This window comes from Hippopotamus amphibius, chromosome 8, assembly GCF_030028045.1.
Source record: "Hippopotamus amphibius kiboko isolate mHipAmp2 chromosome 8, mHipAmp2.hap2, whole genome shotgun sequence".
Classification (NCBI taxonomy): Eukaryota; Metazoa; Chordata; class Mammalia; order Artiodactyla; family Hippopotamidae; genus Hippopotamus; species Hippopotamus amphibius.
Window position 1 is genome coordinate 77,553,114 of NC_080193.1, and position 27,463 is coordinate 77,580,576.

Here is a 27,463-nt window from a genome sequence, read left to right on the forward strand (position 1 = left end):
ACAGACCAATCCAAATCTATAATTCTATGTTTAAATTGTCCTCTAGCATCAAACTCTGGTGAATGGTAAATTCAAATTTCAAATGGAGCAGAGTCAAGCTTATGCAAACCGTCTACAAAGGTGGCCTTTGTGGAGAGAGGCAAGATAGGGGTAGGGGATTAAGAGTACAAACTACTATGTATAAAATAAATAAGCTACAAGGATATGTGGTACAACACAGGGAATATAGCCAATATTTTATGGTAACTATATACGGAACATAATCTTTTAAAATTTTAAATAACTATGTTGTACATCTGAAACATATATTATACATCAAATATACCTCAAAAAAAAAAAAAAGGTGTAACTCTGCTGTAAGGGAAGGGAAATAATCCAACTTCTCCTTACAACAGAGTCCATCACTCTTTCTTGAAAATGTTCTCAGTTTGATGAAGCTTCCTAGTATGAAGAATCTGTAAACAGTCTAGTGGCAACAATACAGAAACACAGTTTGGTGATGTAAAGAAAGCAATGTATTAGGAAACCGAAGATCTGGGTTCCAGTCTTAGCTTTGTTTATTTCTTAGTACGTGACATTAGGCAAATCACTTAAACTTTCTTTTCTGTGACTAGAGATAATATTTTTTGACTATTAATGCAGGAATAATATAAAAACAAATGAGCAAATAATTGAAAATACAGTAATAACACATATGCTTTCAGTTAATGAGTACTGAGGTAAATAACAATAAGTTATATAAGAGGAAGCCATGAAGTAAAAAACCCATGTTCTAGCTCCTGCTTTGTCTCTAAACAGCTGGGATAATTTTAGACAAGGTTTAATTAACCATACGCTCTGGGGTCCCTTTCCACAACTGAAAAAAGAAGGAATTGGACTAGAAGTTCCATAAGCTCTGTTCCACTTTACAATTCTATGGCTTTTAAAAATGAACCAATCATCGAAGGTTTTAAATCAATGTTCATCATTACAGAACATTTCATCAATGAGAAATATTCCTACGAAATAACAATAAAATGTTAAAGATGATATCATCCCAAAGAGGTTGTTGGAGAATTACTATAGTTGACAGCATCATTGTTAAACTTTTATTTTTCACTCCCATTAGGCTAAGAGCTTAAAAGTTCTTTCCATAATTTGATACTCAAATCCTCTGGCAAACTCAAACATCTTATCATTTAACAAATTATAAATACAACCACTCAAGACTGCACATGTCTCAAGGGCCAAGGGTTGAGACTGTGTCTTCTGTACTTTTTATTTCCCATAAATTATTAGCACAGTTCTAGGTACTAAAGATAAAATCATTTTTATTACTTAATAAAAGACAAAAGGAACCAAACTAAATATATATTTAGAGACTTAACCAACAAGTATTTTCTACTAGGTTCAAGGCCCTTTAAGGGTTAATCACTGGGAAAAATATCAGGCCCTTTCCTGTTCCCCTCCTCACTTAAGTTTTTAACTCAGCTAGATAATCAAAAAAGAGAGAGTTAACAGGTACCTCTGAGTTTCTTCATAAGGGCTAATTGAGCATCTTTTAATTTTATGTGCTTTGAAATTCCTAGCAGGCAGACCACATAGAGGGCTCCGGAAGGCCTACTTTAAAAAGTGAACACTGAAACAGGTAACTAAGTTCTGATCTGTCGTCTCAATAAAATTTCTTGGCTTGTTGCTAACAGTCATCTTACCAACATTACTATTTGTACAACTTTCCACAGAGCAGGAATTGTGCAAGGGCATACATACAAGTTATTGCCATATTATCCAACCATAAACTGCACACGTTCCTTTTTTAAAAAAAAAACATACGTAGACTATCAACTACTGTTTCTTTATTGAATATTTTTGTGCAACCTCAATATTAAATCATATTAATAAACCAAAATGCTTTCAAGAATATGGTGTCTTTTTTTCTAATGTAGCTTCCCTAGAAGAGGAAAAAATATAGTACTATGCGTACATAGGCAGAAACACTGTTGTAAGCACACGGGTTTGGGCCATAGTAGTGGGAATTTGGTGAGGACGTAAACCCCATACCTCTCCCTGGGTAGAGCTATGAATTTATATTTTCATTAGAGAATAAATGCCACAGGATTAACATAATGACACAAGAATTAAGAGTATTCCCTCTGTTTTAATTCCCTTGTACTCCCTACCAACAGACTCCAAATAATCTGAGCAGCATCCTGAATTCTGAAGTATCTACTGAATGTCTTTCATTAAAGTCCACAAACACCTCAATCAATACACAGAATTCTGTACAGAAAGAGAAATAAAGGGCACCCCTCCCCTAAACTGCTTCTCTTTCCACCATGACTATTCATCTATACACCAAGGAAACTCACATTTTCAATCATTCTCTTCTCTCATTCCCCACACCCAAACTGCCAAGTCAAGTGAAACCTTTAAATCTTGTTTCTGTTTCCACTGCTTGTTTTAGGCCCTGATCATCTCTCACTTGAAATACAGTAATTCCTTAAATGATCTCTCTCTGCCTCCTCTCCCTCTTGTTTTCAATATGCTGTGGCAGAGAGAACATGGGCTTGGAATCAGAAAAGCCTGGATTCCAACTCTAGTACAGCCATTTATTAATAGAATGGTAATCACACTAAGTCTCTCCGAGGCTTAATCGCTTCATGCATAAAATGATATCTGCTTCATCATTATTCATGCTGGAGAGTTAGGGGCATGGTAGAGTATATTTAATTATAATACTATAATTACTAAAATCTAGATGCATAACCAGAAATTGCCTTTGGGTCAGAACCAGGAATTTGGCTACTCGTATGCTGTTGTTTGGGCTCTTTTTTTTTTTTTTTTTTAAAGGTAAGGTAACTCACATCCAAAAGTTCATTCAAAACAATGTGAAACAAACTGGATATTAAACCCAGAAAGCTGGTTATACTCAGGGTTCTTACCTCTAGATTTCCCCACCAACTTTTCAGGGAGCTAATGGTACAGAGAACAATTTACCCACCTTGCCCCTCAGCTGCAGCAGGACAGAATATTCCAGGGAAAAGTGACTCAAAAAGAGCTTATCCTAAATGTATCTTAAAACTTCATTTATTTTATGATTCCCCATTTGTTAAAAGTATTATACTCACAATAGGGCTTTAACAATTTCATGAGGTTTAGAAAAAATTTTGCCTGCCAACATAAATACAGAGCTTTGCCTGGAAGCCTAACACAGAGAACTTTACCTAGTTGATTACCGTAAAGACTGAGATAGGTTGTGAAGGCTATAAACTCCAAAGCACATAAAAAATTCTTTTACGTTTCTCAGTCTAATAATAGTTTCAACTCTGACACATTCTTCAGAAAATTTGTTAAGACAAGGAATGACAAATTCTTTAATAAAGTAGCTTAGACTTCTTCAAGAGTACAATAAAATCATAATAATTCTAGGTTTATTTTAATTTTTCAAGAGGCAGCTCTAAAAGGACAAAAGAATTTTTCTAAGCAACGATCGCAATGCAAACATTCACTAAAAGCAAAACTTCCTCACATTAATCTTTATCCAAACATATACATACATGTTGGTATATATACAATTTTTAAAACTAAGCTAATAAATGAATAAATGATAAAATTATGTCATCACTATTGTGCAACTTGCAATGAATTAATGGACATCAGCATCATTATCAAAGACTGCTAACATCATGAAAAAAACTAGACGTTCCTTATGTGCATGGCCAGCCCCTCCTTAATAAAAAATTCAAAAAATTAAACAACAACAACAAAAAAGGAAGAGGAAAGAGCGAAAACTTGAACCTGAATGTGACCAAGCCTCTAGATCTAACTGTCAACTTACAGGAAATACAGAAGACAAAAAAACACATTAAAATACACACAGGGATACAATTGGGGGTGGGGGGTGGGGTGGGGAGTGCGGCGGCAAGGCACGAGACGGAGAAAGAATCTGCAAATTAATAGAAAATACACTAACTCTTTAATAACAGTTCATAAGGCTTTCTCTCAGTTATTTTAGATAATTCTGACATTCCTTGAATGTTAGCTTTATATGTAAACATTTCTCTCTTAAGAAAATGTCACAAAATAATTCCGGTGGTTTATTAAAATGCCTTTGGATCAGCATTTATAACTAAGTATTTAAATGACTAATCCCTGATCAGCAATAAAGTTCACCTCTAGGTCTCCATGAACACATTTAGAAAAATAAATGTCTAGAAATGGTCAAGTCACAGAAAAAGTAGTAGACTTTGTTATACTGGATGGGTGTAGTTAGAAAGCAAGGAATTCAATACTTTGATTAGCAAAGAATGTGTTACCTATGACTTAGCTTTTCCTGATATTTACATTTTGATATGTTAAATTTAAAAGCATATTTACTCAGACAATTACAAATTTGCTAACTGCATTTGTATTCAACAGTGGAGCTACAGGCTGTGGGAATTTCAGCAACATTACACATTCTATTTTTTGGCTAGTTTATAAAAATTTAAGAAGTGAATACCATTAGAGATTAAAGGAGGGGAGATATTATACATTTTGAATTTTGTTTTCATCGCAATATAAAAGATACATAAAATATTATCAGAAAAATAACTGAAAAAGAAGAAAAGTTTCATTTCCCAAACACACTTTTGTCCCATGAAACTCTGTATCCTAAACTACTGCTATCTGTAGTTTTTTACTACCGTTTTTACTGTAGCTTTTTACTCTCAGTTTAGTATTTACTGAATTATCTATTTACTACATGTAAAGTACCACAATGAAAACAAAACCACACAGATCCTGCTCCAAACCTTAGGAATCTAGTCCTATCTTTAATATTTCTTTTTTTAATCATCTTACTGGGCTTTGGAAGAATAAAAATTATTACAGCGTTAGACAAGCTTTTGATATATTTCCAAACAGATTAATTTCTTTCAGGTGTTGCCAAAATGGAGTGAAAATATCTCAAAGTGGTGAGAAGAAAGTAGATTCATGAGGTTTATATAAAGAAATTGCTACCTCACTATAGTAAGAAACAGGGCTCTTAAAAATCTCACACTGAATCCTGAACCCAGAGAAATCTGTAACATTCAAAAAGTTGCAGCATTATCAGCATGTTTCCCCCTGCCCTTTAAATCAGCAAACTAAGAAATGAAAAATTCACTAGAGGGGGCTCAAAAGCAGAATTGAGCAGGCAGAAAAAAGACTCAAGTAAGGTTAATTGATAATATTAAGTTAGGTTAATTGAGAATTTAAGTTAGGTTAGTTGAGATTATCCAATCTGAGGAGCAGGAAAAGAATGAAGGAAAACGAACAGAGCCTAAGAGATCTGTCGGCACAAAACATAGCAACATACACGCAACGGGAGTCCCAATAGGAGAAGAGAAAGAGAAGGCTGAAAGAACATTTGAAGAAATAATGGCCAAAAACTTCCCAAATTTTGATGAAAGACTAGAAACTTAACAAACTCCAAGCAGGATAAACCTGAAAAGAATGGTGAACAAAAAAGACAGAGGCTACATTCTAGTAGGAAAAAGACAATAAATAATAAATGATAAAGTAAGTAAAAAGTGCAGTTCTAAGGAGAACAAAAAAAGTAAATCAAGGTAAGGGTTATTGGAAGAGCCAAGAGAAGGGCATTTTGCAGTATTCATTAGAGTAGTCAGGGTGGGCTTCAACAATAAGGTGATATTTAAGCACAGACAAGAAGGCAGTGAAGAAGTGAGCCATGAGGTTAACCAGAGGAGGAGTATATTAGGTACAGGAAACAGCTCATGCAAGGGCCCTGTGGTAGAATGATGCCCAGCATGTTTGAGAAGTGGCAAAGAGGCCAAAGGTTTGAATGTAATGAAGAGAGTAACACTAGTTGAAAACAGGGCCACATTATAGGAAATTTGGTTTTAACTATAAGTGAAATGAAGGGCAATCAGGATTCTAAGCAAAGTAATGATATGATCTGACTTGTTTAAAAATGGTCATTTTGTTAGCTCTACTGAGACCAGAGGGCAAAGGTGGAAGAAAGAAGACCAGTTAAGAGGCTACCTCAGAAATCTGGTTAAGATATAACATTAACTTGGATAAGGTGATAGTCATGAACATGGAACATGAAATTTGGTATATATATTGAAGGTTGAATCAACATGATTTTCTGATGGATAAAATGTAAGAAGTGAAAAAAAGAGAGACTGGAAGAACACAACTGCTTTTAACTGAGATAAAGAAACCAATAGATAGAAGAGTTGTGGAAAGAAAGAGCAAAAGTTCAATTTTGAGTTTGAGATGTTTTCAGACACCTAAGGGAAATACTGAGTAGGTAACTGAACATAGTCTGGAGTTGAAGGAAAGGTTTAGGCTAGAGATACAAATTTGGGAGTTTTAGTATATAGATAGTATTTAAAGCCCTAAGTAGTGTATGAGATCACTAAGCGAGGAGAGAAGAGATCCAGAAATGAGTCACAGAGAAGCCCCAATACTAAGTGGTTAAGAAGATGAAAGAGAACAAGTAAAGGAGACCATGAAGGAACAGTAATGAGATAGGAGAAAATCCAACAGTGTGGTCTAGCTGAAGCCAAGCAAAGAAACTATTTTAAGGAAGGGGAAATGACCAACTGGGTCAAATGCTGCCATGAAGTAGGCAGAATAGGCTACAACACCTCCTTTTTTACAAATGCAGAAATTAAAGCTCAGACAAATTGGTTAGTCTGAGGTCTCCTAACCTTTAGGTATGCTGCTTGTCTCATTTTAGGACCACAGGATCACAGTCACTGGGCTGGAAATAGTTTTAGGAGTTTTCTTCAACAAGTCAATGGGAAACCATAAGTGAATGGAAGGAGAAAGTGAAGAGGGAGATGAAGTCAACAGAATAGGTACCTGGGAAAATCTACATATTAAGAGGGTAGAATAAGACTTAGAAAAGAATCTATAAGAAAGAAAAAGAACCCAGGATAGGGTGTCTTTGAAGTCAAAAAAGATACAAGTTTTAAAGAGAAATGCTCAGTTAACAGTGACAAACATTGCACAAAATCAACAACTGGTGTTAATTAGTGACCTTCTAAGAGCTATTTTAGTAGAGCATTGGAGATAATAATCTGATTACATGGGTTATAGACTCGGTAGGTAGTAAGAAGGTAAAAGAATAGGCAATTGTCTAAAGATGTCAAATGATGAAGGAAAGAGACTTAAGGGATAAAGGTTTTATTTTTCATTAACTGGAAACCTGAGCACGTCTGCAATAAAAAAGTTAAAGCTGTGGAAATGAATATTCAAGGCACGGATTCTATGTGTGAAAAAGAAGATACTTTATTCAGCAAGATTCCAAAGAATATCATAAAAGAGTTGGGATTAAAAATTTAAGTAGAAGTTAATTGCAGAAAAGCGGGATGACAACATGATCCCAAAGGAGGGGATGGACGAAAAGAAAGACATTTTAAGAAGTTGAAAGGTGACAGAGCTTTCAGATTGGTCTTTCATTAAAATAAGAGGTAAATTCAGTCAGCGGGGAGAATGAGCGAAAGAATCTAAAGAGAACAGATTAAGTCTGAAATAGCTATTCTTACTAAAGTTCTAACTCTTTCACTGATCTCACTGAAGAAAATGAACAAGACAGGAATTAAAACAAACAAACAAACAACCAAGAAATATTTGAGCTGTGCTGTGGTCCCTGTTGAAGTGAGCTAGTCTTAGCTCTATCATATCTGTAATACAATTACCAGTACACCTGTTTGTACCCCTCATAAGATTATCAATTATATAAAGGCAGAAAATGTTTATCTTATTCATCACTGTATCTCCACAAGCAAAAGGAACTCAATGAATACTTCGCAAATGAATGACTATGTAATGGACACAATCCACATGTCAAAAATTCCTTAATGTGTTAGTGTTTGAAAGACACTATGACTGAGAGGTAGAAAATATCTTTGGCTGATATTTAATTTAAGTTGTCTTCCTAAACCTATAAAAGATACTAGACGGCCCCTTTAAGCCGAAGACAGAATCTGTTCAATAAATTAAAAGGCATCAGTGATAAAATTCAGTGTTTTAGAAAAAAGGGCACCAATTAGATGTTTTGGTTATGGTCAGATTAGAGTTTGAGTCTGACCTTTAAGCTACTTTACTAAGAATTAATTTATCTGGAGTTCTTAGTAAATGAGATATTCTACACAGTTTCCAGATATTTGAAATCTCATTCTACCATTTAGAATCACACTTTTATATTTTTTATCATTTTGGATGGAAATTTTTAAAAAATGCATTTCACGTATTCCTCATCCAAAAAGAGCTGAATAAAGATGATTTAACCTTTACTAGATATGTGGTAGTCATCACTATGATATCAATTATTATACAACATAGAGTTGTTGAGGACTGAGTTATGAGAGCTACAAGTCTCTATTCTGAGTAGACCTACACGCCTATACTTTTTAATTCCTGTTTTTCTCAGTTGGCCCTGTCTGCTATTACCAAAGTGCTTGTCCACCTTTCAGTTTGTCACCCTATTCTGGAGGGAAATGTGTTTGTTAAAACTATCTCAAGAGTGAATTTATCACTGAATGTTCTTTTGTACTATTTAGATTTACCACTATGTACAATTGTTTATTCTCATTAAAGATGCAGGAGAGACAAGCTGTGTGTGTGTTTAGAGTAAAAAGATTTGGAGTGAGGACTTATAGACAGCCTTCTACCTAATGTGCATGAGGTTTTAGAGCACAGGTTTAGTTATCTGCCAACTGAGAGATTCATCTACCCTTTTATTTATTATCTTGCTTTCTCTCTGACTATCAGCTATGCTTCTAACAACTCAAGGGTTGCCAAATAAGCATTTGTTCTAACTAGTTATGTTCCTTAGCCATTAAACTAATTAAAAATATAAAAATAAAATAAAAACATTCCAAGAACCAATTTTAATTACTTGTAGTTAAGGTTAAAAAAAAAATGAGTGAATGTGGGTGAGAAAGGTTAGTACTGGCATAATATTATGAAATAATAATGGTTGGTATTTTTATAATATACTCAATGAATACTTAAAAAAAATTTATCTATAAACGTAAATCAATGAAGGTTTATCTCATACAAGTCTTTTCATTAAATATAAAGGTGCTATTTTCAATCTGACGTTACTTGCTTTGCAGACACCTATCTGCCTGTATGAGTACAGAGGCCAAATTGTGGTTCAGAATAAAGCAATATTTTAAGATATTTCCATACTCCTGAAGAGAAATGCTGGCACATTAAAACCTATCTGACTGTTCTTGATGATCATTTTATTTGCTTTCACCCAAAACTCTTAGTAAATATTTCTTCTACAACATTGAATTTTGAGTTAAAATAAAGCAGCAAATACTGAATAAAATCAGAAGTGCTCAGTAGAACTGAAATGAACAAAATATTTCCCAAAAACTTTCACACAAGCTAAGGAATATAAATTTGAAACAGGGCATAAATGCTATTACTGATATAGAAGTAATTAAATAATTTAAAAATATGAGTGATCTATGATGATGTTTTATTTACTTATTTATTTATTTTGCCTCACAGCACGTGGAATCTTAGTTCCCCAACCAGGGATCAAACCCAGGCCCCTCTGCACTGGAAGTGCAGAGTGTTAAGCACTGGACCACCAGTGAAGTCCCCTATGATGATCTTTTTTTTTTTTTGGCTGCATTGGGTTTTCAATGCCGCGCAGGCTTTCTCTAGTGGAGAGAGGGGGCTACTCTTCATTGCGGTGCATGGGCTTATCAGTGCAGTGGCTTCTCTTGTTGCAGAGCACGGGCTCTAGGCATGCAGGCTTCAGTAGCTGCAGAGCATGGGCTCAGTAGTTGTGGCTCACGGGCTCTAGAGCTCAGGCTCAATAGTTGTGGCTCACAGGCTTAGTTGCTCCATGGCATGTGGCCTGACCAGGGATCGAACCCACATCTCCTGTATTGGCAGACGGATTCTTAACCACTGCACCACCAGGGAAGTGCCCCCCTATGATGATCTTTTAAAAGAAAACTCTGAGAATGCTGAAATTCTAGTACTAAGCTAGTCTTAAAATTTAAGGAAAACTTAGATACCAAAGCTGTTAAGACTTTCTTTTTTTGTGTGTGTGTGTGTGTTAAGACTTTCTTTTTGTGTGTGTGTGTGTGTGTGTGTGTTAAGACTTTTATACTAATTTCCTGAATTAAGGCAGAAATGTATTTTTAGTACATATCATGTACTTCCCCCAATATATCTGTGAAAAATACAAAAAACCCCCCCCCAAAACTGCCAATGAACCATCCAAATCCAGAGACTTTTTTAAAAACAAGCTATGAAAAAGTCTCTTCTAAAACTTATGTATGCATGTATAATTCAGACCTTTCTGTGTTCTTCTATATAAGGTTTTAACCAGAGCAAATTAATTGTGTTCCACAACAAAGGCATAAAAGCTGGATAAGAATCTTGTTTCACTGGTAGAAATCAGAACTCTGGAAATCAGTATAAGGCTCAGTGGGCAGAATCTTCACAGAATTAAAGCTCTAGTATCTCTAGATTTTATCTTATTTTTTTCTCAAATGGGAAAAACAGCCTAAGGTTATTCTAAAACAAAACTATCTTAAGCTAATATGACAGACTTTATTAGTCTCCCAAATATTAAAGAGGGCACTTAAAAATATAACTTGAATAAGGGTCATGAACTGGTTCAACATACTTAGCTGGTGATTTATGAATGATAATGAATGCTGCTACTCTCTAAAAATGAATGTATCAAAGATGAAATAACCTCCTTGGCACACTTACAGCTAAACAACACATTTGTTTCACTGCTTTCAAGCACCACTGCTGGAGGCTCAGGATAAGTCAATGGGAGGAGGACTTCAGTCACAACAGCAAGCAGGTCTACTGTGCAGATAAGATGACATGCTTGGGAGAGTAACAAGCAAATAAGAGGTAAGTATTTAACAAATAAATATAGAGTTCATCTAAAGGTTTTTTTTTCTTTCTTCAAAAACTCTGCTACAATAATCTTTTATTTCTATCCAGTGGTTTAAAAACCAAAATGAAAAATTTACAAATGTTAAAGGGGAGATTTTTAATGTGCAATTTGTAGATTTTATGAATAAATGATTTAATCTTCCTCTTAGCTTCCCCCCTCCCCGCCTTCCCTTGGAAACTGGGAAGGTTAAGAAAAAAATTACTACTTAAAACAAAAAAAAGAACTGGTTCAAACCTGGCATAAAGTGATAAACTTGGAAAATACTTGTTGCAGAGACATGTTTTTCTTTGAAAGATGAAAACAATTAGTTGGATCCTAGTAATACTTACTTTCCCCGCTTCTTTCAAACTAAAGAAGTTCTAAAATGTTTTATAAAAATGGCATTTATATCAGTATTAAAATAAACCTGATCAGACAAAATCCAATTACAAATAAGGATTCCTAGCTGGTAAATCATTTATATACACGTTAGGGGGGCCTGAAGTGTTTCTAGGTAGATGGCCAGTGTGTATGAAAAGCTCTATTCAGAATTAATTTGCTGCTTTGATGTTTCTAATCTTTTTATGTATTCTAAAATGAAGGTAAAAAGACATTCAGGAAGGGTCAGGAAACACCTAGGTTTTTATTACACCATCGAAAACATTAATGTATCTCCTGTTTCATTAACTGCATATTAATGAAAGCATAATTAAAAGCATATCAGGCATATGTTTGTAAGAAGTGGCTGTATTGTCACAAATGCACAAGAGACCTATTGAGGAGGGAGGGGCTACTAATAAACTCAACTTTTTTAAAACTGGGTTTTGAAAATAAAATAAAATAATGCAATTGACATATTTTATATCTAGGGGGAACTCTGGCATTCAAATTCAAACTCGACTCTACCACTACAAGGAAAAAAAAAAAAAGAGGGAGAGAAAGAAACCAAAAAAATAGTCTTTTTTCACAGTTATCAATTTCTTTCACTAAGCCTTCTGAAATCTGAGCCTCTGCAGAATACTAAACACTTGGGCCTTACCTACAGACATGGACAGATGCATGTATGCTCTCATTTTATAGAACGTGACATTCTTTTTTTAAGGAAGGAGTCAACTTTGGCCTTGAGCGTTTGGCATGGGTACCAAGCCTTAAAAAAGCAGACGACCAGCTTAGCTACTCTGACCATGCTGACCACTGTCCGGAATCGGATCAAATCAAAGAAAAACAGCGAATGGCTTTCTCTTAGAATATTCGAACAACGCCCAATTCCTGAACACATTTTGCAGAGCTCATTTGATCATTTAATCTCTTCTAACTGGTCTGGATTACAGACAGAATCGATACCAGAGGAAATGAAACAGATTGGTGAGGAACAAGGAAATAAGCCGCGCTGGGCAGCTCTTCTGATTCTCATGGTGATAATACCCACAATTGGTGGAAACATCCTTGTTATTCTGGCTGTTTCACTGGAGAAAAAGTTGCAGTATGCTACCAATTATTTCCTAATGTCCCTGGCAGTGGCTGATTTGCTGGTTGGATTGTTTGTGATGCCGATTGCCCTCTTGACAATAATGTTTGGTAAGTATTTCACTTTGTTCCTGCCATCAAACCACAGAACTGTGATATACTATTAGAGGAATGGACACATTCAATATTTAAATATGGACTTGGACTATTTAAAGATAACAGTGAGTAAACAGTCCCTCGTTTTTCATCATTTTCTATGGCTGATAATCCGTTTTAAAGGGTAAAAAATAATTTCTTAGAAAAAATTCTACTCCCTCTTCAGCCACCTAATAAAATCATTTAGAAAGTCATCCAAGTTAGCAATATTCATATATTCTGCACACATTACCTAAAAATTATTGTGAAGAACAGACCTATACTTTATACCCCAATACTAGTACTTTTTTTTTCTTGATAAAGCAATAGCTAGGACACTGCTGTGATAGTAAATATGCTGGGTTAATTATTAATAATAGGGTCTTTGCATCACTAAATTCCAGTATAAATCTCTAAATGCTAACTGAAATTAGAATTGTTCTAAAAAGCCTTTTTATATCTCTTTATAGTTTGTGTACTTAAGACAAACACATCTTACACATGTGTCATGTTAACAAAAAATTATGTTTAGTTGCTGAAGGAATGGTCTGGCTCAGAATATCCCAAGAGATGATCCATCTGTTTAATTTTTATGATTTCTAACCATTCGTGTCCTTGATATATGTTAGAGGAATCAGACCTCTAATATTAAAATAAGTGACCAAAACCTGAGTTATTACAATAATTAAAAATATAACTAGAAATGAAATCTTAGTTTGTTATAATAAAAAAGATAATGATATTAAAAGGATGTAAGTAGTTTCTGATTCACGCATATCATCTCTAGTTATAGAATTCAGGTAAATACAAATAATTCTGATGATGAATTACAAGGGCTCTTAAGAATCAGCATTAAGAGGATATTCAGCTTATTTAATGCCTGACATAAATTGATATTCCATTCATTAACTGCTAAAGAAAAATGATTATTTGTAGCAGACAGGGCTTCTTGGAATTGCTTATATGGTGAAGATAAAAATATTTCAGGTTATAGAAGTAAAATTCATTAACTAGAATGCATATTAGAAGGTGAAGAAAAACTGCCATTCAAATGACTGTATTCAGATTTAAATGTTCCATTTTTATAAGTAATTATATAAAGATATCTAAAATTAAGTACTTGATCCCCCAAATATAATCAGATGATGATGGGCTAAAACTTCCCATTCTAAATCAGTGCTTACCCAGGCTTTAAATTCTGTGGCAGGACAAGCAGTAATGAATACGATTTTCTGCTTTAAAAAACTCTTCTAATCATTAATATTGTCTATCTACCCCTCCCTTTTACAAATCTTCAATCTTTTGAATAATCTAGTGCTACACATAACCATGGAAAATAATTAAGAAATCTTACTCTAAAGGAGAACCTAAACAATCTTAATTCTGAATAAAGTTTAAAAGAAAGAAATGAGGATTATGTAGGAACATTTATGCATATTTGGTAAAGATTGTACAGGCATTGATTCAAACTCTTATCTCCATGCACACAATAGTTTAATGTGTCAAATCACATATTTTAATTGTGCCTTGCTAGGCATACAGAAAAAGTTAAAATGCTCATCTCATACTACCACAAAATGTAATTGGTATGTTGAATAAACGAGACTGAAGTGAATTTTAACTTTAAAATCCATGAGTCCATAAATATCAAACATCTACTAGTATTTGCAAAATACTGTGGTAGATACTTAAATCAACAGCTAAAGAGTTAAGGAATCTTAAAAAGCAAAGTCTCATGGCATTAAAGTAAGGAGACAAACAAAACACAAAAGCAGATAACAGTGATAATCTCATGTATTCCAAAGGAAAATAGTATATATATAGCTGCTAAGAACTAAGTTTATATTTAAATATTTGGGGCCCAAGATATTCTTAGCTATAAGAGTCAGCAGAAAATCCAACATATTTTATCATAAAATATGTAGAACGTCTTCCTATGTCTGAAATTATTTTATACACACACACTCATAACTTCATTTTGTTCTTTCAAATGCTAATTTTTAACATTTAATTTTTACAAAATAAAGTCTTTCACAGCCTGAAACACTTCCACTATTAGCAATTAAGCCGTATAGAAAGGTTAGTAGATTTAAAAAAATTTAAACTAACCTGGAAACTTAATCACTATTTAGAATATTGCTGCATTAATTATTGAAAACATTATGAGAAAATGTATGAGAAAATGCATGTTGCCCTCTAAAAAGCTTCAAAAAGATGCATTTCTAAATTGGGAACTGCACATATAAATGGGGACCTGACTTCGAATACTAAGATTTTTTGATAGCCTTTCAAGTGTTAACAAATACTAAGACTTTATAAATTAATGCATTTATAAGAATTTCTGTAACTTTAAAATGCAGGAGTAGATTTTGTGTATTTTTCTCTCATAGGGATAATCTTCAGAACTTCTGAAGTCTGTATAAATGAGTGTTCCTGGTTCTGTAAACCTAACAAAATTAACTACCACTATGAGTGATATAAGTTATTTTAGTTATCTCAGGGAAATTAAATGAAAGTAACACTGAAACTTTATATTCTAACAAAACTAAGTTTAAAAAAAGGGAGAGCACTGAAATTTTTAAAGTGGCTTTTATACTGAGAAACATTTCACTCAACCAATAATTTGTATAATATTTGACTATATATTATTTGAATTTCTATTTTACCAAGATTATGATGACTGGCATAACACGGTCTTTCAAGTAAATTGTGCTACATCAACTTTTCTATCACTTCCTCCTCTTTGGGAGCACTGGACTTAACCTTTACTTCCTAGTTTTTTACTGTCTTGTCTATAATTCTTAAAAACCATGATCACAAATTAGTAGCTTATAACATAAGGCTTGAAGATGCCTAGGTGAGAAATACTTGAATAGGACACAAAGGAAAACAGAACATCATATGCCAATATAAAAAAGACAGGATATTCACAGTTTAAGAACGTCTCAACTTTTCCTTCTCTCATTAAATAAACGATTAAAAATGTAAGGGGAGAAAATATAGCATTTGGTCATTCATTGGTCATTACTGGCTTATTTATAACAAGTTTTAATCCACGTCTCATGATCTGTAAGTTGAAACAGTATCTGTGGTACAGATCAAAGAGGGTATATAAAATAGCTGAAAGATGGGGGTTTGAAGCAAGATATCCTAGGCTTTGAATCCTTTTTCTCTTGTATTATCTTAGGCAAGTCTCCTAACAATATATCAGAGTCCAATCACCTTGTCTGTAAAACAGCTATGCTAGATTTTCCATTGCTGGTATCTTGTGAAATTGTCAAGTAGGTCCCAGCATGTTTTGGGCACTAGTAATTGGCAAGTATTAGTGCAACATGCTAAGGGTTTATACACTTAAATATAAGATTTAGTTTAGATATGAGTTTGACCAGAGATGAAATAAATGTGTAGCAGTAGAAGAAAAAAAATCAGCTATTCATTTATGCAGTGAAATGCTGTTCTACCTAATTCTTAAATGAGGGAGCAAAGCAATTAAAGCCACTTCTTTTTGGACAGTGGAAGTTTAAAAAAGCCAAGGGAAAATTTTCATAAGTATTAAATCACTTGAAACATTTAAAACACTCTGTTAGACATCTAACCCCAGGATACTTCATACGCCCAAATGTAGTGAAAAAACAACAACAAAAACAAAGCAGAAGCTTTGTAATAAAAATTTAAGCACTGAACTAGGTCTATCTTTTCCAGAAGATAAATACAGAAACATAAGAATTTCTGAGATTAAAAAAAGGTGTACTTGAAAACTATGTCCTTCTTGGACATTAAGGCCATTTAGGATTTGCCCTCCCCCAACCCACTCATGAGCTATTTACCTCAACGAACGAATGCAGTCCTCTTGGAATGGCTTTAAAAATACTCCTTAAATCCTCAAAAGGGAAATCTTTTATGTCCCAGATTCAGAGATTAATGCCAATTACTTTCTAAACTAATCAAATAACTCAGCTTTCCAAACTAAAATTGTGCCCAAAAGATAAGCAGGTTTCAGATGAAAATTAGTCCATTTTATCAAGAAACAGAGTTTGTGGTTTAAAAATTCAGGTTTTTTTTTTTTTGGCACACGGGCTTAGTTGCTCCATGGCATGTGGGATCTTCCTGGAGCAGGGATCGAACCCATGTCCTCTGCATTGGCAGGCGGATTCTTAACCACTGTGCCACCTAGGAAGCCCAAAAATTCAGGTTTTTATACCAGTTAAAAAGAAAGCCAAACGAACAACCCAAAACAAAGAAACAAAAACAAACAAAAGGCATGACCATGCACATAGGTTATTTATATTTCTTTGCCATATATATAACATAAATGGTTAAAATTCAACTTTAGTAAAAGGCATACTTTCATGACAAATTTAATTAAAAGTTGAACAGTTAAATATGTTCTCATGCCCTGTTTTTGAAGTACAGTTTTAAGTTTAATTGGATGCATGCACTCTTGCTACAGCAGGCAGGAAGACAAACATACTGATTTTATACTGATGACATGGCTCATTGTTTCTAAGTGGGAGTGTTTTAATGGCTGGGCTAGTTGGCTAGTTTCTGTCAAACAATAATAGTAATAAGAACTAACATTTATTGAGTGCTTTCTCTATCTTTACATGTATTATTGCATTTAATCCTCAAAGCAACTCTATAAAATCGGTATTATCATCATCCCCATTTTACAAGGGAGGACATAGGAATAAATAAATGGCAGAGATATAATGTGAACCTAGGAGAACTGATTCTAGAATTCACAGGCTTAACCTCTGTTACTTTGCTTTCTCAAATGAAGTGAGAAATTATAGCAACCCAAACTATAATATTTGGCAAACAGACAACATTTATATCTTAAGTAACTCCATCTAACAAGAGACCCACAGAATTTTCTCTAGGGACAAGGCAAAACCCAATTTTTTTAAAAGTTATATTTCATATTAAATGATACAGAGTACTTGGGTCTTAACCAATACTTGTATGAATCCTTGAAATGATTACCAGATCTCTTTTCTGAGGAAGATATTAGACGCAGGCCTAAGAAGTTATTGAACCTTCTTTAGGAGACAAATAGAAACGCATGTAACTGAACGGCAATTCTACCACCCCTTTAAGGTATGATGGTACTTAAAGCATACAAGTCTTCATTTTAAATAATAAGATATTTGTGCTAATATTTTTAGATAAATAAGGACCCAAGACTCATCTAAGATTTGTTTTGCTTCCATAATTATCAATTTGTAATTATTCTGGGCACCCCCAAAAATGCCATTATTCAAACCTTATTGAAATCAAATTCCTCTGAGTTTAATTTGGAAGTGGATAGGGCAAAGAGGTGGGAAATGGGATTTGTTTTTCAGAGAAATTTTGTGTTTTCTTTTTATGGGACAATAAATACTACATAATTTAAGTGTTTTCCCTCTTCTGTATTAGCTTTTATAAAAAAGTCTAATTTAGAGCCCCAGCAGTAATTAATTTAGTCCAAGTTACCTTATAACTTATTTCCTGTAGATTCTTAGATACACTTTTCTTTCTTTTAATATAAATGTTAACTGTTCCATTTTAAATAATACATTACATTCTTAGGGAAATAAGTTAGACATAATACATTACAACAAATAAATAAAATTATAAATCCTTAAAACGAATTAAAACTCCTAATAAAAATAAGTTTTTTTTTTAATATATTTTTTTTAATATATATTTTTTTTAATTTTATTTTTTTTTGGGGGGGGTACATCAGGTTCAATCATCTGTTTTTATACACATATCCCCGTATTCCCTCCCTTCCTTGACTCCCCCCCTTCGAGTCCCCCCCAACATAAGTTTTTGAATAGCTAACCCTATCTCACCATACAAATTTAACCTTTTTCAGTTACTCTGAATAGTAAAAAGCTTTTCTGATCTTAAGCCTACCAAATTAATACTAACTGAAAAGAAAATTTCAGAATGAAAATATCTGGACTAGGAAAGGCCCTTTTATAAACTGAGAATGTCTAGAACAGTTTTTAACTTATATAAAATGATTATATTACATGAATTCTACTTAGGCAATTATTTTAGCTTTGTGTAAAATTTAATGCAGTCATCTGTTACTTTCATAAAAACACTCTACTCACTAGTATTTTATGAAACTTGGAATCATAAAGGTTAATCAAAAGATCCATCACTCTTAATCCTAAACCTCAGTTGCTCTCTTTCTTAAAATTCTCTATCACGTTTCAACATTTCTATTGTTACCAATTAAGAAAGCACTGATTCAAGTAATAAAATTTTAATGATCTGCATTAATTTTAATATCTACTTTGTTTCAAAATTGGAGTTTATAAAATAAATACATTCTGTTGGAAAATAAGGCTAACAAGGCTTCATAGGCTTAACTAAAATCAGCATTGAAGAGCTTTCCCTCTTAGCCGGCAATTAGAAGTATATGGGTCAGACAGTTCAATCCCAAAGATGTGTACTTTTCGTATGAGAGTTCTATTGCGGTTTCCTGCTCATGGCTACTAGATTTATGAGTAGAATTTTCCAAACCTTAATTAAAAAATATATAATCTATAATTAGAATAGCTAAATAGGCAACTTTATTAGCAACCCACTTTAAAAGATGATAGAGTGCATGCATTTAAAAAAAAGGAAACCTAAGACATAAGATATTAATTACCTGCCTTTTAAAATCCTTAACTATGATCAGTATCTCTGGTTGTTGCTCCAGGCTTGAGTGTATTTCTACTTCCCTACTCAGTCCTAAATCTGAACTTCAGGACAATTTAAAATGCAGCCTCACTTTAAGTAGTTTCCACTGCAAAGCTATCTCAGTCATATATGATTCTTTTCACTCTATTTAGACCATTAGTTTGCTTAAGCTCAGGTCAAAGAATACATTGCTTTCCTTTGGTCAAGGTCTTTTTCCACTAGTTAAAAGGAAAACTGAACACTATGGCTAAGAGAAAGAAAATCTAACTGATTAGATTCATTCTAAACACAAGTTTCTCTGCCATACTTTATTTCTTTGTTTATTTTGAGCGGTCTCCCACAAGTTCTTTTCTATGAGGAATTTTGAGTGCCTATCCTAGGTCAGCAAACTTAATACACAACCTTTTCAAGAAAGTAGTGCTTTGCAAACACTAATCTGAATACAAATCACCTGGATATTTCCTTCAACAGCAGCCTCATTCAGTAGGTATGGGATGAGGCCCAAGAGCCTGCAGTTCTAACAAGTTCGAGGTGATGCTGACCCTTGCTGATCTGAAGAGCACATCTTGAATAGCAAGATCCTAAAGAACACTGTCAACTAACATTTAAATTTTGATAAGTAAATGCTCCATCTCATATTCAAAGACTTAATTGTACCTGAATTTACTCATCTGCAAAATCAGTGATATAATCTCTAAGGTCCCTTCCAGCTCAATGACTACAGTTATCATTTCCACCCTTATCCCCACCCCCAATTGAGTGAAGCAGGAAAAGTCTGACTAAAGTAATTTACTTAAAAGTATGAATTACTCCTTCCACCTAATGCTTTAAGTACTTTTTAAAGAATCTGCTGAACATGGAACCAAGTACCAAGGAATCATTTATCCTTTTACAATAAAAAATTCATACTGATTGTGTTTTAAAAAGAAATCTTTTAATATTCCTATTAAGAATGCCATATACTTACTCTGGAAACAGAAGGCACCAAAAGGTGCCTTGTCAGCCTTGCTACCTTTTTTTGTGAAGTATCCAAATATTTTTCACTGAGATCCTACTTGACTCTTGGAAAGAAAACATATTCAAGTCTACCTAAAACCTCTTTCTCTAAATTATGGTCTTTTTTTAGTGTGGGATACTAACCTCTCTCCACCCCTCAGCTCTGAAATCCTGAGATAGTTATCTTGGTTCCTCCCTTCAATTATCTCAATCATTTTATATCTGTCAAAGTCAGGTACACCTATAAACCCAGGAAAAGACATTTACATTTTGTCAGCGGACATACAACAATTAAAACATAAAAAGGGTTTAGATAATCTCCTATGTATGACACTTGTTCTGTACAGGAGCAATCTGCTTTTATAGCAAGTTCTAAATTCTGTGCGTGTGTTTGTAAAACAGATTCTAACTGAAATACTCTAGGACAAACGCTATAATAAATTTTAGTTGTTTTTAAACTGCAAAATGTAGTAGTAAGTATATATATAATGCATAGTGTATCAAATTCATATATGCATGGATTCATCTAAGTAAATTTATTGGAAAACTATGTAGAATGTTCAATATCATACTCCAAACCTGAAATTTTTTTTAAAAGTTAATATTTCTAAAGTGTTTAAGAGTGTATGAGGTATAGAATAAATGCTTTCAAAATAAGAGTTTGTTAAATAAAGTACTATGCCTAATAATGAGACTTTCTTTTTAAACCAAAACTCTGTATTGCTTATTACATTTCCTGGGCTTGGAGTGAAGGATGGACTATTGGAAGGGTAACAATCCACTTTTCTTCAGAATAACCTCAAGCCATTCCTTCTGCAAACTTTATTTAAGAACTATTTCTGTCAAAAGGAAAGCTCGTCATTCCACTTAACTATTTCACCAAATTAGAGTTTGCTATGAACAAGGATTATGCTGCTAGTTGATGCTAGAAGTGAGCCCAAATCCCAGGCCTCACGGAGATTCCCATGCTAATATTCTTTCTGCCACATTATATTGCTTCCACTACCTGGTGAAAAAAATTTTTTTAAAAATACAACAGCAGGTTAAAAATAAATTTTATCTGAATAGTAAGGTTAAGTTCCAGCTGCAACTGTGTATATTTTTAAAAGATCACAAAAGGAATAGACAAAAGAACAAAGGTCAAAATAATGCTAAAAATGCTAAACTGATTTAGGAAAAGAGTTGTAATTATTACACAAAACAGAAAATGTATTTGAAAGGTACTATCTACAGAAATGTCTTTAATACTATTGACTCCATTATCTGAAGTTAAACACTATCTTGGAGGTTAAGTCACAAAATATCAGAGGAAAACAGAAAAAGATTAAAAAATATGTATCAGTTAAAAAAGGAACTGCAGATTGAAGGTTGCCATTTTGCAGAATGTTTTTGTTTTGTTTTTCTTTCTTTCAGAGGCTATGTGGCCCCTCCCACTTGCTCTATGCCCTGCCTGGTTATTTCTTGATGTTCTTTTTTCTACTGCATCCATCATGCATCTTTGCGCCATTTCAGTTGATCGTTACATAGCCATCAAAAAGCCAATCCAGGCCAATCAATATAACTCACGAGCTACAGCATTCATCAAGATTACAGTGGTGTGGTTAATTTCAATAGGTATGTGGGGAATATCAGGGTGTGGGGTGGTGTATATAGCTTTTGGTTCCATTTGGCTAGGTGATTGCCACTCCTGATAGTGATACACCAATACAAGCTCCTTACGACATTACATGCATCATATAGCTTCTAAACCATACTACCAGCAAAAAGTATGAAAAAGCAGAAAAGTTCATGGCTTGATTTTGACATGCAGGAAGACTAAATCTGAAAACAGTTTTCATATTTGTCAACCAATCATTAAGGTCTAGGTAGCATGCAGAATCCTGAAATTTTATTAAAGTAACAACAACAACAAAAATGAAATGCATCTTAAAACACACCTAGGGAGATAAATTGGAAAAGAGAAAAAAAGAAAAAAAGAACACAAACCTTTTGTACGCAGGTATCAAAGTTCACATACTCACCTTGGAAACCAATATGTATACAGACTAAAGGTATTAGTGTCTAAGTGTTTCGAACATGTTTAATTAGAAGTTTTAAGAGAGATACAAATGATGTTCAGAAATAATTCTGGGAAGAAATAATTCTTCAAAATTTCAAAAAATCCATAAAACAAAAATCATGTGCCCATCTTTAATAAAAGATAGCTACTATATTAAATACAGCATAAATGATAACTCAAATCTTTTATAAGTTAATATTAGAAAAACAAGCAGATTCACAAATGGCTACTATGATCATTAACAGTCCAACCAGCAGATTCACTTCCTCCTAGTAAAGAAAAATTGAAAGAGGAAAAAAAATCAAAAGAGACCTGAAATTGCTAAAAGGAAAGCAAGAAAGAGATATGATTTGCTCTCTTACCAGTAAAAAGAACTCTGGAGGTAAAAAACAAGAAAGCAAAAAATTGAAAATGACCCTTATATTCCTGGAATAAAGATACCAAGGCCAACCCTCTTGAAAAGTCTGGAGGTAAAAGTAAGGAGTGTTATTACTCTGGCTTGCAAAGAAATTAGTGTCAAGGAAAAGTCTATTCAGAATGGAGATATCTGCAAGCAGTGAGAAAAGGCTAGCTTTGGGGACAGAGGCTGACTGATAGAACAGAAGAGACCCCTAAAAAAAGAAGCTACGGAAAGGGCATGGGAGATAGTGGGTGACAACTGTGAAAATTTAAAGTGTAGAGAAGGAAAGCTAAAGTAGTTTATGTCAAGCAACCCATATATTTTTGGTGAGCTCAGTGTAATTGAGGGAGAAGGAAAGGGAAACTGTGTGTGTTACAGTAGGGTGGAAGCAGGGGCAGGGGTGGGAATAAGGAAAAGGCAGAGGGAAAATAGGACAAATGGCTCCTTAAGAAGAATTAAAACATTTGAAACTGAAATATAGTCAAGCCAATAAAGAGCTTGTTGGTAGAAGTGGGAGCTCAATCAAGGCTGGATGACATGAATTTATAAACTGATCAAATTTATATTGAGTACCTATGATATGCTAGATACTAAGAATACAAAGATAAATAAGAAAAAGAATCTTTGCATTCAGGAAGATGGACTAATAATACTAAGTAATAAGTATACAGGAAGAAAAAAATAAAAAGACCTTAGATTTACAGCTTAGAAGGGATCTTACAAATCTACTTTTTCCTTTTATAGATGAGAAAAGAAACCTAGAGGTTTTAAATAGTTGGCTTAAAGACTTACAGCTTTTTAGCACAAAGGACAAGATCAACGCCATTTTCATATCATCACACTTTGTGTTGTAGAACCAATGATAATTTAGTGACTTTGTAAAAGAAAAGGCAGATAATGAGGTTAGTTCAGTTTTTAAATTCTGCGAAGTGCTGAAAAGAGCTCACTTTCTTCTTCTGGATTTATAGTTATCCTACGGAACACCTGACAACAGTAAGATATGGAAGCAGAATAATAGGGTAAGGTATAAAAAATACCAGTGAAAACTTAAATGTTATTGACCAACAAGCTGGTTGAGAAGGTAAAGTGAGCCTTGATGGGAGTGAATAGAATGTGAAAAAAGAGAAGGAAGGATGGACTAAAGGTCAAGATAACTGCAAGGAATTCTACAGTAATAAAGAGCAGCAAGACAAGTAGGGAGGACTTCCCTGGTGGTGCAGTGGTTAAGAATTTGCCTCCAATGCAGGGGACATGGGTTCGATCATGGTCTGGGAAGATCCCACATGCCATGGAGCAACTAAGGCCGTGCTCCACCAGCATTGTCTGTGTGCTATAGCCCGTAAGCCACAACTACTGAACCCACATGCTATCACCACTGAAGCCTGCGCACCTAGAGCCCGTGCTCCACAACAAGAGAAGCCACCGCAATGAGACGCCTGTGCACCGCAACAAAGAGTAGCTCCTGCTGGCCACAACTAGAGAAAGCCCACATGCAGCAACAAAGACCCAATGCAGCCCCCTTCCCCCCAAAAAAAGACAAGAAAGGGAATCAGAGTTCATGATTTTAGATATGGGATAGTTTTAAGTGGACTTACAGATGGCTTCAACTCCAAATAATAACTGGAGTTGAAGAGTTCAAGAAATATAAAATTGAGTGTTAGAAGACTCATCAATGGGATGAGGTCATGGAAGATGACAGCAATGGAACAGTGGACAGAAGACTAGACCAAGGGGCTGAAACCATTAAGGAAGACAGACATATGTCCTGGAGCTTGATAGATGAATTGGATGGAGAATAGAGTGGTATAAGCAGCTTAAACAGACTTTAAAAAAGGAAGTGCTTGGGGGATGGAGGGGGGAGAATAGTGTAATGATTACCTGGGAGTAACAGGGTAGAAGAAGGGCCAGCCAAGTTTTTCTGTAAAGGGCAAGATAGTAAATATTTTCTGTAAAGGGCAAGATAGTAAAGGTCTTATAGACTCTATATGGTTTCTGTCAAAACTACTCAACTCTCCAGCAGCAGAACAAAAGCAGCCATAGATCATACATTAACGAATGGGTATGGCTGTGTTCCAATAAAATTTTATTTACAAAAACAGAAGGCAGGCCAGATGTGGCCCTTGAGCTTTAGTTTGCTGACCCCTAGTGTAGAACAGAAAGTATACAGAATCCTCTTTCTGGTGGTGTACCTGAGGAAAAGTATTGATAGAATAGGAAAATAAAATAGATATAGAAAAGCAGTGGCCTCCATCAGAAAGGGTTTGAGGAATATATTCTTGTCAAGGTCTCTTTGCTACCATAAAAAGGCTATGCAGATGATAGGAGTACTTTTAGATTCATTAAAGTGAATTCTTTTATGATACCTCAAGGATCCTAGAGGTGTCTAAAGATCAATTAATTTGGACTTATTTTAAAATATCTGCTGTTTCAAAGGGAAAAGATTAGGGCTAAACCTAGTGTTGTTTTCCTAATACGCTAAGCTACTTCACTAATAAGCAAGATCATATTTAAATACCTACTTCATGGTATTTAAAGTATATCAAAATTAGCATGGGGTACTTTTTTTTCATTTTTATTAGAGGAAACTTCAATTTTGAAAATAAATTTCATGATCCACATGCTCTCAAATTTTTAAGTAGCATTAAAAAAAAACAAACAATGAACACTTAGTTTTCCCTAAGAAGTCAGAAAGGAAAGGTTAAAAGACATTCGTAAATGTCAAAAGATAAAACTGTATGTTAAATGAAACTGTGTAACCTCAAAAATTGTAAAACAGGTATCTACTCAGAATTAAAATATTGCATGGATGTATTCTTAAGACTCTTTAGCTCAACTATATTGGATATTAAGATAAAAGCAGCTTCTCTTCTGAATTTCTTTCCTTAACCTGGGATAGATCAACAAATAAAAATAGATAATGAGAAATGGAGAATAAATGAAGACAATCTCTACTATTTCATGGATATACTATGATTTTAGGGAACCTTTAATTATAAAACTGAAACCACTAACCTATCTCTTTAAAAATAGCAAGTTTGCTTAACTTAGGTTATATCTATAAAACCTCCCATTGATTAAGTGCTTTGATAGATTCTGCATTGTGGGTACCAGGAATTACAATACACTAATAGTATAAAGTCAGTAAGATAAACTTAAAAAGGACCTAATCTAAGAGTCAAAGGTCATAAAGGAACTCAATTTATCTTTGTTTCCTCTTCCTTAGGCATTGCCATTCCAGTCCCTATTAAAGGGATAGAAATGGATGTGGGTAACGCAAACAACATCACTTGCGGGCTGACAAAGGATCGTTTTGGCAATTTCATGCTCTTTGGCTCACTGGCTTCCTTCTTTACACCTCTGGCGATCATGATTGTCACCTACCTTCTCACTATCCATGCTTTACAGAAGAAAGCTTACTTGGTCAAAAACAAGCCACCTCAACGCCTAAGGTGGTTGACTGTGTCCACAGTTTTCCAAAGGGATGAAACACCGTACTCATCACCAGAAAAAGTGGCCATGCTGGATGGTTCTCACAAGGACAAAACTCAGCCCAGTGTAAGTGATGACATACTTATGCGAAAAATGTCCACAGTAGGAAAAAAGTCAGCGCAGACCATTTCCAATGAACAGAGAGCCTCAAAGGTTCTAGGGATTGTGTTTTTCCTCTTTTTGCTTATGTGGTGCCCTTTTTTTATTACAAATATAACTTTAGTTTTATGTGATTCCTGCAACCAGACTACTCTCAAAATGCTCCTGGAGATATTTGTGTGGATAGGCTATGTTTCCTCAGGGGTGAATCCTCTGGTCTACACCCTCTTCAACAAGACATTTCGGGATGCATTTGGCCGGTACATCACCTGCAATTACCGGGCCACAAAATCAGTAAAAACTCTTGGAAAATGCTCCAGTAATTTCTACTTCCGGAATCCACTGGCAGAGAACTCTAAGTTTTTCATGAAACACGGAATGCGAAATGGTATTAATCCTGCCATGTACCAGAGCCCAGTGAGGCTCCAAAATTCAACCATTCAGTCTTCATCAATCATTTTACTAGATACACTTCTCACCGAAAATGAAGGTGACAAAACTTAAGAGCAAATAAGTTATGTATAGCAGTAATGGCACAGTTTTTACATAACTAATATAATGATGAGTAAGATGATGGAGAAGATAAAAATATACCAAGAATTATATAAAGAACTTTACATCATGTATCAAAAACCATCTCTTTAAATTAAGAATTATGTAAGATTATCCAGTTTTCTTTACTTGGGCAAAATTATTCTATGAAAAAAATCATTTTTGTATAGTTGCAAATTAGAACAATCCAGCATCCCGGTTAAATGTTAAGATAGTCAAATGAAATAAAATTAAATAAATCAATTCTGGCTTATAAAAAACAATGTCACCACAAGAGTTTATTTAGTTCCTAATTGTATGCAAAGCTATGCTAAGAATAAAATAAACAAAACAAACAAGCATTAACCTTGTCTTCAAGGCCTTAAAAGCATAAGGCATAACACAGAACAACAGTGATAGGAACAGAAGACTAAAAATAAGTGCATAAAATAATGATCACATCTGAACGTAAGCTGAGACAGCCATTTACAGTCTGGCTTAGTTAAATGTAGTCACAATTTTGCACTGATCAGGAAACTATCTTGATGGAAGTGGTAGAGAGGAAAGTAGCTGGATATCACACAAAGTAACAGGATCCTAGAGCTAGAGCTGTTTGTTAAATGGCTCACACCAAGCATCTACTCGGCCGAGATGGGTCTACTGGAGAAGGAAGAGAAAGCAAATGAAACCAGTCTCGGGTACCTGAACCTCA

The 27,463-nt window shown here is 34.3% G+C and overlaps 2 protein-coding genes across 2 annotated transcripts in view; one reads left to right on the forward strand and one right to left on the reverse strand.

The window, feature by feature from the left end:
• The window catches only part of PSMD1 (proteasome 26S subunit, non-ATPase 1), a 93,566-nt gene that overhangs the window by 34,958 nt on the left and 31,145 nt on the right, over positions 1-27,463 (reverse strand). The gene's annotated exons all lie outside the window — the stretch shown is intronic.
• On the forward strand, positions 12,082-26,724 carry HTR2B (5-hydroxytryptamine receptor 2B). The gene is made up of 3 exons (XM_057745282.1): positions 12,082-12,475; positions 21,587-21,787; positions 25,856-26,724. Exons 1-3 carry the CDS (start codon positions 12,082-12,084, stop codon positions 26,722-26,724), a joined length of 1,464 nt encoding a protein of 487 aa, XP_057601265.1.

Excerpts from the sequence above, each read along its gene's own strand:
- HTR2B (XM_057745282.1), top strand. The coding sequence starts at position 12,082 with ATGCTGACCACTGTCCGGAATCGGATCAAATCAAAGAAAAACAGCGAA. Across the intron at positions 12,476-21,586 it reads CCTCTTGACAATAATGTTTG|AGGCTATGTGGCCCCTCCCA; the intron begins GTAAGTATTTCA and ends TCTTTCTTTCAG. Across the intron at positions 21,788-25,855 it reads GGTGTGGTTAATTTCAATAG|GCATTGCCATTCCAGTCCCT; the intron begins GTATGTGGGGAA and ends CCTCTTCCTTAG.